At 34.2% G+C, this 15,616-nt stretch overlaps 1 protein-coding gene across 4 annotated transcripts in view; it reads right to left on the reverse strand.

The window, feature by feature from the left end:
• Positions 1-4,461: 4,461 nt before the first annotated feature.
• Hcf (Host cell factor) overlaps positions 4,462-15,616 on the reverse strand; it is a 157,670-nt gene continuing 146,515 nt past the window's right edge. For all 4 annotated transcript variants that reach the window (XM_083117709.1, XM_083117711.1, XM_083117710.1 and 1 more), the window contains one exon: positions 4,462-8,030. In XM_083117709.1, coding sequence (XP_082973835.1) covers positions 7,933-8,030 — 98 coding nt within the window. In that variant the 3' untranslated portion in view covers positions 4,462-7,932. The remainder of the gene's footprint in view (positions 8,031-15,616) is intronic.

The raw sequence follows: 15,616 nt of genomic DNA on the forward strand, positions 1-15,616 counted from the left end.
GCAGGGTTTTTGTGACGTCATCAAGATGAAACTTCTCAATGTCCAGCACTGTAGGCCTAAAGCATGCAACGCTCTTGTTTTTAAGAGATAAACACATTGAAGAGCATCGCAACGCAACATACACAGAATACATGACAGTAATGGTACATAGAAAAAAATATAAGCAAAAGCATACATTTCCCCACGGTTAGTGCTGGAAAGAACTGAAAAAAAAAAGCAGTTCTGGATCCATTGTATTTTCTTCACAGTATTTCTCCTTTTTAATTTTTTTTGATCCTGCGGTTCAAATATAGTTTTCGGAAAATAATGTTCTTGCTTTACAAAACACTTAAGTACTATGTTGTGACAAGACTAATCAACATTTTTGTTCTCAAGGTGACAATACTTACTTAGACAGGATCTTTTCCCTAATATATTTTACTTTCACACCAGGCATGGTCAGAAACATCAGGATTCCAGAAAATTCAAAATCTCGATTTGGAAATTTTACTACCTGGATTTTGGAGGCAATTTGGATTTCGGAGAGAGAGAGAAGTTTAACAATTTTTCAATTTTTTGGGTAGAATTTAAGAAAGTTTAGTCTTCCTTATTTTACGATCATATACTCCATAGAAAAAAATGAATTTGGCCATCTCTACTTCACACTGTTATCATCATTATCAATGTAGGAATTCCCCCCCCCCCCTTCCTCTAAGGTTGAAAGATTGACCTGACGTTTGGCAAGTCTTGCGATGACTACGTAAAAATGTAAGGCTTCACCACTGCCGATTAGCCTTACTGTGCATAAAGTGGACTTAAAACACCAAGTCAGTACACATTTTAACTTTTACTTCTCAGTCAACAGTCAATTTTGCCAATTTTTACACCAATTTCAGGTTTATTCCAAATATACTTATGAAACTGTGAATAGTCCAACTCATTGAAATTTTACTGGACCAGTACCAGTAGAGACTTACAGGCCTTTAAGTTCTGTCAGCCTGTTCTGTTGATATTAAAGAAAGTACTCTCTCAACATTTGCATTATGACCTGAAATGGCAAACAAAAATTCAGCCATTATTAACGTGACTTGGAGTTTCATTTGGGGTGTTTTTAGTTCAATAACTTTGTTCTGTATAACCCCTGCTTCACAATCAAAATATTGAATAAGAATGGGAAACACCTTGTAAGTTCCATGATTAATTCCATCAGTAGTAAACCAAAAACAAGCATTGAACAGTGACCCCCAAAACATTGTTCATTAATTGCTTCAGTCTTTGTTCTAGCAGGATACACCTTTTTCTTTTCCTTATTGGGCAATGACTGAATCAAAATAAATAGTCAATTGACTTGTAACTTGCATGTTTTTTTCCATGTTCAACTGAAACTGTATTTTCCCAATTTATATTATGTGATGCTCAAAATGTAGGACATGTTCAGGAAAAAGAGAACGCCTGGTAACCCTTCGCAGAGTTCCATACAACTCAGGAGCGTGTCTGACTGCAAAGTGACTGGATAAACTGAATGTCAATGTCCAGATGGTTAAGTCAAACTTTTTTCTTACATTGTTGTAAAATACATTAACATTACATACAGAAAACCAACTATTTTAAATGCTTGTGTATTTAAAGCATTGGTACTTTACACATACAATTGGAAATTCAATAAAATGTTGGTAAATAACTCAACTATTTTACTTTTATCTGACAATTTACAAATCTTTCTCGCAAAATAAATTACATTCATGAATACATTACCAATAATGAACTGGCAATGGATTTACAGTCAATGTCCAAAGTGGATGCATTCAGCAAAAGAAAAATTACTCTCAATTTCCAAACTTGAACACAACCAAAGTTGCACTACAAATGTACCAGATTGCATATCATGCAAGAATATAACTCCTGACAGAGCACACAATAATGGGGAAGATAATTGTGAGTATTCAGTTCAGTTGCTGAAATACAAATACTTTTTATGACAACTGTGCAGTTCAAATTTGCTCAAGTCACATTTCAGTTTACAGATATTACAGTGTTCATCCTCATTTTCACAAATCTAGTAGGAAAGACATTTATAAGAAATCTGGAAAATTTAGATAGATTAAAACTATTTGCTGCTTTGTCAATTGTGAGACCATTTTAGATTATGTTTGGAGTACACAACTATGAATATTTATAAAGGTTTGTTCACATATACACACACTCTGTGAGGAAAGCATTATAGAATAAAGGTTTTTCTGAATTTCTTCATTTCTTACTTGCATGATTAAATTCAAGACACAAATAATTTAAACACAAATTGTTACTTTACCTACTCCACCCCCCCCCCCCAAAAAAACATTAAAAGCATGTTTCGAACAAAGTTTGGTTGATTTTTGAATAATTTTTAAAATTCAGCAGAATTCTACATTTTTATGCACTATACTTTTAACAGTATGCAAGTGTGCTAAGAACACAGTTGAATGATTGTGTATTACTTTTTAGGCAGAGCTATCTTTCTCAGAAGGCCAATAACATGTAATACAATCACATTCCTGCCACATGGAAAAACAAACTCAAGTAAAATATAATGAGTTGGGTGTTACTTGTAGAGACACTTTAATAAGTTTCATTTTCTATGTAGTAGATGGATAAAAAGTAACATATTGTAGTGTATAAAACACAGAAATACAAGATTAAAAATTATGGAGTGTTCATAGAATTTAAAAAGTTAGTACTTAAAAAAATGTAATGGAAAGCCAGGTCAAAATATGCTAATTGAAATAGAAAATAATTTTTCATGAGCATTAAATACACTTCAATATTTTTGTGTTCATGCTGTGTGCTCATATGGTTTACAATTTGCAAAATTATTGATAAAGTAATGCCCTTAAAAAATTCTCATCACACCTGTGTTCTACCAGAATTACATGCAACAAAACTGGAGAAAGAATTTAAAGGATTTTTTTTTTACAAGTATGTATTTATTTTTGTCAAATTTATATACATGTAACAATAAAAAAATTGCATGAAAATAAATCAATTTCGGAGGAACCTGGAATGAGAAATGTTGAACTCAAGAGTACTCACTACTAAAATGTGTATTTTGTTTGTTGCAAGTGTATGAAAGATCCTAAAAACAACACCAGAATGGTAATATAATAAGCATATGGCAAAATGCTATGCAGCATATATACAAAATATTTTCCAAGTCTAAAATTCGTCCATTTCAAGACCATTTTTGCAGAAGAAAAGAAAAAGATAAGACAACACAACATATATTCTAATTAAAATATTTATTTCATTTGAATAAACACAAAACTACACGGGAACTGAAAAAAAATTAACTAAACTTGGAACAACACTAAAAATTTATTGCTATATTCAGGAGTACAATTCCAAATATAATATATACGCAGCATTAGACGAAAACAATATTGCAATGATGCTACATTCAACACTTGGTGCAAATATTGATATCTAGGATCACACAATACTGTAGTCAAATTTTTCACATTAAGAATGCACTTAAAAAAATATTTCAAGTTTTATACAAACATACAAATTTAGTTCTGATTTGTAATGAATATTTCATTTTATTTCACTGGCCGTTTACACTTTCTTGTCAAAAATTATGCTGATAATTAAATCTTTTATTGCTGGTGAAATAAAGTACTAAAATTTTATATAACATTGTTTCAATGGTAGGAAATTGTACACTTGTAACATTCTAACTTAGGGATTTGTAGTAAAGTAAGCTGAATTGATCTGAAAACTATTAGTTCGATTTCATGTGCACAAGATGCATTGAACCTGCTTCTGTAAACTGCATTAATACATTTCAATGCCTTGAAACTACATAACAAGTTATTAGTTTTAATACTTCAGTATCAAAAAATAAAAATAAAAACACAAAACAATGTTATGAATAGCTTCCTGGTAAAGTTTGAAGTCAAACACTCAATAACAATGCAAACTTCATATTCCACTAATTTTTCAAGCAAAAGCTATCTATTTTTAACTTTTACAAATGTTAAGCTCCTCACAAAATGTACACATTACACACCAAACCATTTCTGTCAGGTGAAAGTTAAAACCAAAAGATACACAACAGATGTTTAACCACCAGACAGAAGCTGTTAACAGTATTAGCCCCAATGCCAGGTGGTTTTAAGCATGAATTTGGAGTTACATACTGTGCAAAAATTTATTCTCTCAAACTATGAAAAGTTGAGTTTTTGTGTTGATCAACGAACATCAGGCTATAAGGGCACATAGGTTTGATTACTGGAAAACATTCATACATACATAAAAAAATAATAATAATGTGTCCCATATCCTGTAAGCAAAGCTGGTAATTAATGGTTGGGATGTATGTAAATATTAGAGTCACCTCACACGAGAATATTTGTCATTTTCACTTTGAAAAATAACTTCACTCTCATACAAAGAATGGAGTAGTCATCATTTTCACAGAGAAAAAATTTAGAAAAATTATGTCCCTTCTATATAATGCAATAAATAATAATCCTAACTTTAGGAATCATACATTACTTCCTTCAATTTAGATCAGGCTATGAGGAATTGCCCTGCCCCCTATACACAAGACTGGCACTTCATGGTTGTATGAAACAATACATAAATACTGGTTGGTATGTGCCTCACTCTTGTACAGAGAGCATTTTTTCAATTTTACTATTGGAGGAAAAATCAAGAAAAAGCATTCCTCCCCTATCATGAAAGACACAAAATCATCTAAATATTTAATACCTCAGACACTAACGTCAACTCATTTCATTCGTCATAGATCAAGTTATTGAGGAAGGGGGTCATGCTCATAAATGGCCTATACATTTTATGAATTAGAACAAATTATGAAAATAGATTGTCCCTGCCCCCTATGCAATAGGCTGGCACTTACTTGATGGTCTGCTATATACTCCATCTAATATGAAGAATAGAGCATTTGTCACTTATATTTTGAGAAAAAAACTGAATAAAAAACATTTCTCCTATATAATGAAACAAAGAATATATTCTAAATAAAAGTTAACACCTCATGTACATAAAGCTGCGCAAAGAGACCACATGTTTCATTACTTAGAAGATATTACAACGCGTACGTACACACACACACACACACACACACACAAAGAAACTTGCCCCTGACTGTATACACAAGGTTGGTACATGATGGTAGAAGGAAACTGTGCATAAATATTGGTTGGTATATGCCTGACTCTTGTACAAAGAATCGAGAGACATGTCACTTTACTTTCTGAAAATTAAATAAAATAATAAAAAAAACAACTCTCTCCCTATGTATCAAAATGAATAGTATACTCTATATAAACTGGGTGTAGTGGAGTTATGAATCCTACCTCATCTTGTTCACCATAAAGGCCTATATTTTTATTAATTAGGAAAGTGAAGATTTTTCCATGGCAAAAAGAACTAGCCCTCATCTCCTGCAGACAAGGTCGGCACCTGGTGGTTGGAAATGGTACCCAAAATGTTGGCTGTAAACTTCACTCTCACACAAAGGATAGTTACTTTACTGTAAGGAGAAATATATGCAAAACTAAGAACGGTACAAATCATACTTCACTTTCTTCAGTATAGATCAGGATATACTGTCGTGATCATAAAGGGCATCAGAAGAAATTAAAATCTATTAAAATGAACTTTTCCCCCAACTCCACCAACCGTTGAGAAATTATTTGCTGAATTTCAAAGCTGGACATAATTCCTTTCTATTAACAAAGCATCTGATAAGGATGATACTAGCTGTGTTATTAAATGCTATGTAAAGAACTGCACACATTTAAAGTTTAGGACTCCTTTCCCTTCAATTATGTCATGACTATGACAGTGAATTAATAATGATACATCTTAAAGCTCACTCTATAAAGCAAATATGAATTTCCAGAATGTTCACAAAGTCATTCATTATTACATGTGTACCAGCTTGGCATTGGCGCAAATACCAAACAGGTCACTTTGGCTCACCTCTGTGTTTAAGTGCTAAATTAATTTGTACATAACTAAACTAAATTTTAATTAGCATTCATATTTGTTCATTCAGTAAGTTGTTCACTAAACCGACTCAGCCCAATACCAAATATCTTGCAATATCAATTCAAAATATATCCTAAATGTTGAAATCAGAGACTTACAATTATCTACCTCCAAACATTATAAAAAAATATATAAAAGCAATTTGTATTTTTTACATATGACTATTTAAATTTGAACATGGTAACAAATTTATATGAAAGTATATTTAGGAAGAAACTTCACAAAATTTTTACATTTTAATTCACATTATTTCCTTAAATTCTGTTGAAATAATAATTTCATATCAGTATTGTGTGTTGTGATAACAGGATACAAAAGAACAGCATAAGAACAAAACATGTATGTTTGTATTTTTAAAGTACTCAAATAATAATAAAAAAAATGTTGTAAGGCAACAAAAAGTAATCTGTGGTATTGACAATTAACAAAATGAAAACTGTGATCTAAAATGATTTCAGTATAACATTTCACTGCACCATGCAGACAATGGTGTGTGGTCCAGTCAAATTTCAAATTTTCACACCTTAGGGTACACAGCATGTATCCTTCCATGATTTTTAACGAAGTATCATCAAATTTAAAATTTGGACAAGAAAATTGGCTTAAAATACAAAGTTTCAAAATACATATCAGCAATTTCAATTTTTATCTAACATAGGATGAAATGTACAGATTCATGGAAATATGTGTGTGTGTGTGTGTATGTAATAAAAACACAAGTGAGGAGATAAGGGAGAAATGCTTTCAGATTTCTCATGAAAATTGAACATAGTGCGTTCTCTTATCCAAACAGAAAATTTAATTTAAATTCACAAACATCTACAAGACAGAAACAGATTAAATACATGATTGCTTTCCAGTATTATTTATGTATATTTCAGATTCAACAACCTCAGATCTCTTATTCATATATGCGGCACTGAAAATTAAAGTATTCAGTATCATAAGAAATAATTTTCTTAGTCTACAATGCTTTTCCTCACAAAAATAACATTCTTGCAACATGTGAACAAGAATACTTTTAAAACACTTGCCTAGAAAGTTTTTCATTTACTTTTATAATTATGTCACTAACTTCATTAGCACAAAATAACTTGCAGTTACAATTAATGAAGCAATATGGGTTATGAAACTGTTCAACATATCTAAATGTAATCATTATAAATTTTGTCTATTGTTTGTACATAAACATTACTTATGATAAGCTGTGCATGATCAATCTGATATAAGAAAGTTTAACTTTCAATGGCACAGCATTCACTCTTACTTTGAAAAGTAGTCACAAAAATGACTTTGTACAACCTCCTGATAAAGATCTATAAATATCTAAAACACACTGGAATGGTAGACATTTGACAATTAATTTAATTAAGTTTCAACTTCCAACAAAAATTAAAGAAACAAACAAAAAAGAAACATTTGCACAGTCTTTTCAATTAATTTCATTTATTTCTGGTATTAATTCTAAACAATGTAACTTTTCAAATATATATAGTGCTAAATCACGTCACAGTTTCACGATAAGTCATCAGAGCGAGTTTTCTTTTGCGGTTGATATCCTATTTCATATTTGCTGGGCGCTTTGGTGCACATTTAATTCACAAACAAAATTTCAACAGATAATTGAATTTGATAAAAAGAGGAAAATCATAAAAAAAGAGTAAACATTCACACTGTACACATATGAATTTCAAAATACAATTTCTTAAAACAAACAATTCATTTAATTTATTATTATAACTAAAACAAATAATTCATTTCTACTAAATTAGTTATGGTAAAACTAAGAATTCATTTAATTTCCAATTATTTTTAGCATTAATTCTAAACAATGTAATTTATCTCTTTCCAAATATATACAGTGGATAAAAACTATTTCCAAATCACGTCACAGTTTCACGACAAGCCTTCATCAGAGCGAGCTTTCTTTTGTGCTTGATATCCTACTTTATTTTCTGCTGGGCGCTTTGGTGCGTTTTTCACAAAAGCAGGATCTGTAAGAAACAAAACACAATGCTCTTTATTCATCTGTCCTTTTTAGCTTCTAACACTAAAATAAACTTCTGCCAGGAAAATTAGATGACAAATACCCTGAAAAATCAACTATTGACACCCTTGTATCGTGAAAGATCTTGGTTAAGTTAAATCTGGGTATCACATTCACATTCAGTCTCTTCAGGCATGAAAATAAAAAAACCAGGGTTGTTAAAGGTCCAGGAACCCATAAAATCTAATGGGTTCTATTGGGTTCCGCTGCAGGACCGGAACCTTTTTTCTCTCGCAATTTAAATTCAGTCCAAGTTTCATATTGTTTCATTGAATCAAGGTTCCTGGACCGAATTTAAATTCTTCTGGAAAAAAAGGTCTCTGGGCCAAATTAAAATTGATCCGGAAAAAGGTTCCTCACTGAATTGAAATGCTTTAAATATGAAAAGGTCTACACCGTGTAGAACTCATTTACGTTTGCTGATTTTCTCTCCCAGTCTGGGATTGTTTACAATTCCTGGACCAGGGTTGACAGATGAAAAGTTGGCTTCTAAAAATGTCTGAGTACATTTTCCATCGTAATGTCACACTGTGGTTGCAGAAACCATAGCGCTGGGAATAAATCATAACACTGTTGTTCTCTCACGGTCCAAAAACCTCCCTTATCGAAGTGTTACACAACACAATGGAGTGTGACATCACATAGGGTTCAAACAAACCTGTCATGTGTTGCTCTGGATATCTGATCCAGGAAAAGCAGCCAATATGAGCTGTCAATGAGGTCACGTGAGGCTGCTGTACACCCAGCAGCTGCCGTAGCAGGGACTGGCATTGTTACTACATCAAGGGCAATTGTCCTTTATGCAAGGAAATTAGGAGCAGATGGGGCTGTTCATTGCCAAACTTTTCCGGTGTCTATGCCACCCCTGTCGTGTCTAAAGAATTTTGTTCGTTACTTGGTTGCCATAAGATTTACATTGCAGTGCAATGGGATGGCTATTCAAACGTTCTTTTCAATGAAGGCAACAAGCAAGCAAATGAAAACAAGTCTCTGCGCAAGTAGTGACTCGAGAGGTCTCAACCAAGGGAAGGAACATGCACGAGAGAATGGGGCTACATGGAGGGGGGTAACGTCACTTTTTTTGCGTTTAGCCCATACCTACCATTATGCATGGCCTTGTTCCTTAGATTCTTGAGACAGCCAGCACCTGGATTAGTCTTTCATGATCACAAGCGGATAATTATTTTTGTCAGGTACATAATGAGAAGCAGGGTTGTTGAAGGTCGAAGAACCAATATATTCTATTGGGTTCTTCAATAGGACAGGACCTATTTTCTCGAACAAATTAAAATTCGACCCAAGTTGCGTACTGTTTTATTTCAATATGTAACTCAGACCCTATTGAAACTGTTTCGGAAAAAAAAAAAGGTTCCTGGGCCATATATAAATTAATCCTGTAAAAAAAGGTTCCTGGACTGAATTTAAATTGATTCAGAAAAAAGGTTCCTGGACCATATTTAAATTGATCTGGAAAAAAAATTCCTGGATTGTATTTAAATTGATCCGGAAAAAAAAATCCTGGATTGTAGGGATGTGCCGAAGCCGATTACAGATGTATGAAAATCTGCAGAAATTGACATATTGATATCTGCAAAAATTCAATATTTAAACCGGTACAGGTAATACTAGAGTTTACCTTCTAATAAGTTTTATATTTTAATTTTGTAAGATTTATTGAAAATTAGGTTATGATTCTTCATCATTTGTATATTTTTGTAATAAAGTTATTGCAAACTCTCATTAAGAGGATCAACCTACCTCAAAATCAGAAATAAAACAGTACATTGCTGAACCAACTAGTCCACGTGACCAGGATCCGCTGTTGTATTGGAAATTAAAAAATGAGTATCCAAACCTGAAGCAAGTGGTTAGAAATACCTGCTGCATCAGTATTCAGTGTAGCTGGACAGATTTGCAATAAGAGAAGTTGGTTACTTCCAGAAATGCTTCAAAAATTCATGTTTCTGAAGTTGAATCTGCCACCATTAAATTTACAACATTAAGAACAGGAATTCATTTTGCATTTAAAAGAACTGCTTGTGCACTAATGTTAATTCTCTTGAGAATCAATGTTCTTCTTAAAGGTTCACATAACCATTTTTTTTAGATGGAAATGTACATTTGCATCTCTTGAGAATATACAGCGTGTTCACAATGAGACTCCAACATATTGAAAGTCTATAACTTTTTCATTTCAGATTGTACAGCTGTGATTCCGGAAGCAGCAGAAGCAGAAACTCAAAAAGTTTATGTGGTAACGTTTTAGTGCGCGCAATAGCCGTAGTGGCGCTGCAACAATCAATTGTTTGAATATGGAGGTTCCAAACGAGCGTGCACAGGTTCATTCGAAAGGAGTCCACAGAAGTCACTAAGACAAGCAGCGCAGAACTGTGTGAACTGTCGACCGTTTCATACCAAGTTCTCTTGCTGCTTGTCTTACTGACATCTGTGGAGACTCCTTTCGAATGACCTCCGCACATTTTCTACAACCTGTTCCTGGATTCTGGGTTTACCACCACCGTGTCCTTTCAAAACATTGCCGGTCGCCAAAAACTGATCACACCACTTCTTTATAGTCTTGAATGTCAGAGGATCATTATTGTACACACGACGAAAGTTTTGTTGCACTTGAATAAGTGATTTCGTTTCTGCATACCACCCCACAGCCTGTGCACGCTCGTTTGGAATCTCCATTTTCAAACAATCGATTGTTGCAGCGCCTCTACGGCTATTGCACGCACTAAAACGTTACCACATAAACTTTTTGAGTTTCTGCTTCTGCTGCTTCCGGAATCAGAGCTGTACAATCTGAAATGAAAAAGTTATAGACTTTCAAAATGTTGGAGTCTCATTGTGGACACGCTGTATATGTATATACCGTGCGTCCATTTCGATCTTCAGCCGAGAGATTGGGAGAAGCGTGGCAGGTGGCGCTGATGGAGAAATGCCGAAATTTGCACCCTGTAATGCCCGCTTATTTTATGGACATATGCAGACATTTATATAAATATTGCAAAACTAGCACTAACCTCTGTTATAAGATTAAGGTTTTAATTTTAGTAGCTTAGTGGCTGTATGTGCCAATGATTTTGACACACACACCTCTTTTGAAACATGGCGTTGAGGTTTGTTTGGAGAACGTTCTAACGCTGCACCAATATCATTGAGTTTTGCTTCAATTAGAATCCGTCGTTTTTGCTTAGGTATTTTAAAATTTAACGATCCAGTTTCTCGTAATTTAAGGACAAGATGTCTAACTGTATCTCTATGTGGAGGTGAAACGCCTGGGAATTTCTGTACAAATTGCCTACACACGTCTTGACATGAGTCTGTTTTCACGTGTCATACATAAAAATTCTTTGTTCTAACATGAACCTTGCAGCTGGCATTCCAATCATCTCACTGACACAACATACATACACACTGCAATAACACAAACAAGTAACTGCAAGTAACCAAGAATAACACACTTGCGCACAGTACGAAATTAACATGCTCTGGTTTACATTGCTCGCCACTATATTCACAGCTCTGTCTTCATCTAGTCGCGAAGGAACAAAAAAACTCGAACTCTGGGATTTCGGATTGCAAGGAAGCTCATGAAAACCATTCACTTTTAACAGATTCGTCTGCAGCGTAATCTTGATACAGTGTTGCACATTCGAAACCTCCAAACGATTCCCATCGCCACAAAACTCTTTCAAGGATATAAACTTAAGCAGGACATTACTGGTCAAAATTATGATTAAAATGTTCTATTATCTGTGGCTCTTAACATTGTTTCTAAAGCATATTAATTTGTGTATATAAGGGCAGAACTTGGATGAATTACAGATGATAAATTATAACACAGGTTAGTGCTCGTTTTGCAATATTTATATAAATGTCTGCATATGTCCATAAAAATAAGCGGGTATTACATCGGCATCTCCGTCAGCGCCGGCCGCCATGCTTCTCCCGATCTCTTGGCTGAAGATCGAAATGGACGCACTGTACATATGATATGCAATAGAAATGTACATAGCAAATTTATTCTTGTCATGCTGAAAATATCATCCCATTTCTGTTATGTATCGGAATCAGTTAAATATCGGTATCTGTTCCAAAAATTATCGGCGAGTACATCGGCATCGGTAAATTTTCAGCTTCGTCACATCCCTACTGGATTGTATTTAAATTGATGCAGAAAAAAGGTTCCTGGATCGTATTTAAATTGATGCAGAAAAAAGGTTCCTGGATCGTATTTAAATTGATGCAGAAAAAAGGTTCCTGGATCGTATTTAAATTGATCCGGAAAAAAGGTTCCTGGATCGTATTTAAATTGATCCGGAAAAAAGGTTCCTGGATCGTATTTAAATTGATCCGGAAAAAAGGTTCCTGGATCGTATTTAAATTGATCCGGAAAAAAGGTTCCTGGATCGTATTTAAATTGATCCGGAAAAAAGGTTCCTGGATCGTATTTAAATTGATCCGGAAAAAAGGTTCCTGGATCGTATTTAAATTGATCCGGAAAAAAGGTTCCTGGATCGTATTTAAATTGATCCGGAAAAAAGGTTCCTGGATCGTATTTAAATTGATCCGGAAAAAAGGTTCCTGGATCGTATTTAAATTGATCCGGAAAAAAGGTTCCTGGATCGTATTTAAATTGATCCGGAAAAAAGGTTCCTGGATCGTATTTAAATTGATCCGGAAAAAAGGTTCCTGGATCGTATTTAAATTGATCTAGAAAAAAGGTTCCTGGATCGTATTTAAATTGATCTAGAAAAAAGGTTCCTGGATCATATTTAAATTGATCCGGAAAAAGGTTCCTGGACCAAATTGAAATACTCTACAGATAAAAAGATTCTTTACATTCCAGAACTCATTTACGCTTGCTGATTTTCTCTTCTGGACCAGATATGAATATATTTTAAATTCCTGGACCTTTAACAAGCCTGCAAAAAACTCCTAACATGCAAGATTTCTTATCACTATTACACCCAAATACTGTGCTACAGTCGCACCACCATATCCCTGAGATACATATGGCTAAAATTGTTTAAATTCTTGAAAGCAATTAGGCCTGCAGTTCTATTCTTCTTTTCTCTTTGTCTGAATGCAAAGGACCAGTCTCCACCCGGTGCCCCTTCATGTCTGGGCCTAGTAAGCTGTGTATATCTGTGAGATACAGTGTGACCAATTTTGTTCAGGTTAGTGTCAGCACAGTCAGCTTGCACAATGGACCATTTGGAGCTGAAAAAAGATGCTGAGCTCAGTCATTCCATGCTCTGCAGCAGTGATGGTGTATGCAGTGATGAAGAATCTGTTAATAGATTGTGGTAATGTAGAGGAAATAAGGTAATTCAGAGACAGAACTGGAATGTGATAGCCAAGCATGATGAACAGTACACACATTTCATGGGAAAGAATGGTGTTATGATGTGGAGAAAGGTGCAAGCCTCTTCAAAGGCATGTTGTAAATAAAAAAAAATGTTGTAATAAAACTACCAGGTTGCATTGAGTTGCGAGTAGGAAGGAGTGACAGGGCATTGCTTTGTCTTTTTTAACCCTTTCAGCATGGAGAACGTATATATACGTTTTCCCCTTTTGCGCTCAAATTGCGGATAACTTATATATACGTTCTTAGTTTGTGTGTGTTCTTGCTTGTTTCTCTGTGGTTAGGCAATTGTTTTGCTGCAAAGGGGATATTTTATTACATAACTTGACTGGTAGTTGCAGCACAAGTTTCTTTCTCTTACATGTTTATGAGTGACGCCTGTTCTGTGCTTTTTGTTGAGTTCGCACAATGGCCGACAATGCTGACCAAGGTTGTTCCCGGCAGATATATGTGTAAGAAATGTGACTTGATCGATACAAAGCAAACATGTTTTTTCCTCCAATTTATCCCTCACTGAGGACAAATGTGAATATGCAAATGTATTCTGCAAGAGAGACATCTAGCGTGATTTTCATTAAAAAAAAAATCAGCTAAAACTGTATGGCGCCCAACAAGGGCTGAACCCATTCACATATACACCACCTTTCACAATATACATCACCCATTCACATATACACCACCTTTCACAATATACATCAAACATCTAGACACTTACATTAGACATCACAAACTTCATACACTATGGTACCACTATTTACAAACATATTATTTTGACAATTTATACTATTTACATTCCTCCTCCTGAAATTTCACAAATCATTTACCTAGGTATTAGTTCCTTTGTGCCTCATAGGATGCCTTGAAGACTATCACACGAAAGTGAACTTCTGTTGATTTCACATTATCAAGAATCCAAAAACTATAATGTAGCATATGTTTCGATTCCATAGTAAACTGAACTTCTCATTTTTTAATACTACATATTTGTTTTTATGATGAGCTGATTTAGTTTATTTTACTTCACGTTTTGTGCCTCTTGGCTAATTTGCGAAGATGGGGATGAGGGATGAAATTGATGAATGGACATTCACAAACAACCAAGCCTGAGCAGGATTCGAACCCCGGACCCTTGGCATCGCAGCACGATGTGCTAACCACATGGCCACAGGGTCCAGCTCATATTGTAATTGTTTTTTGCAATACTGACAAAATTATAAAATTATACCACATAAAAATATAAAAAAAATACCTTATTTGGATGAATATGTATCATTGGTTGAATATTTTTTAAAAATAAATGATAATGACAATTTTTAGAAATTTTTATTATTATGAGATAGCAACACTGATGCTTGAAGAAAATTTCATAAACTTTTGTAAATATTTTGTATTTAAACACAAAATTGAGGGTCTGAAAATATGTTTGTATGCCAATGTCAACTTCATTTCTTGTATGCTTCATGTAATCTTTCTTTTCCCAGTTAAATGGTAAATTTATTTTTTCTCGTGATGTTGAAACCACTTTACATGTCCGATGTCAATGTAATCGTACTTAATAATAAATAGTAATCGATAAATAATAAATAAAAATGTTACCTTACTGTAATGAATACCCATAATCCACTGAATACTTGGAAAAGTAAAGATACTGTGACAAAAATCCAGATTTTAAAAATTTAATAAATATTTTTTTTTTTTTTTTTTTTTTTGGTCACAATCCAGTTGGTACACCCAGTTTCGAAGCGTGCTGTCCCTGGAAGTGTAGGCACAGACGTGAGAGTTTGTGTTGTTATGGGTGCTACTTTTTAAAAATATAACAACATATTCTTGCATCTATCAACGTGCCTGAATAGTAACGCTTGATGTCTGCTAACTCGTAAATCGTATTTCCTCATTTTATTGTAAATTGATGCTTTAGATGTCATTCGAGTGGCAGTCCTCAATGTTCCGATGCCACTTCTTTCTTCCTATGCCCGGTAATAGGCTTTTTGCTTGATTTTGTAGCATTTTGGAGTAATATAAGTCATTATTCCGCTTTCTCACTTCACGCTCACAACAATGAAAGCCGGCTCCCATGGTGGAGTGGTTAGCACATCGTGCTACCTCAGGGGTCCTGGGTTCGAATCTCTGCCTGCGCATGGGTATTTCTGGTCAAT

Source organism: Lepisma saccharinum, chromosome 2 (genome assembly GCF_977018435.1).
Source record: "Lepisma saccharinum chromosome 2, izLepSacc3.1, whole genome shotgun sequence".
Classification (NCBI taxonomy): Eukaryota; Metazoa; Arthropoda; class Insecta; order Zygentoma; family Lepismatidae; genus Lepisma; species Lepisma saccharinum.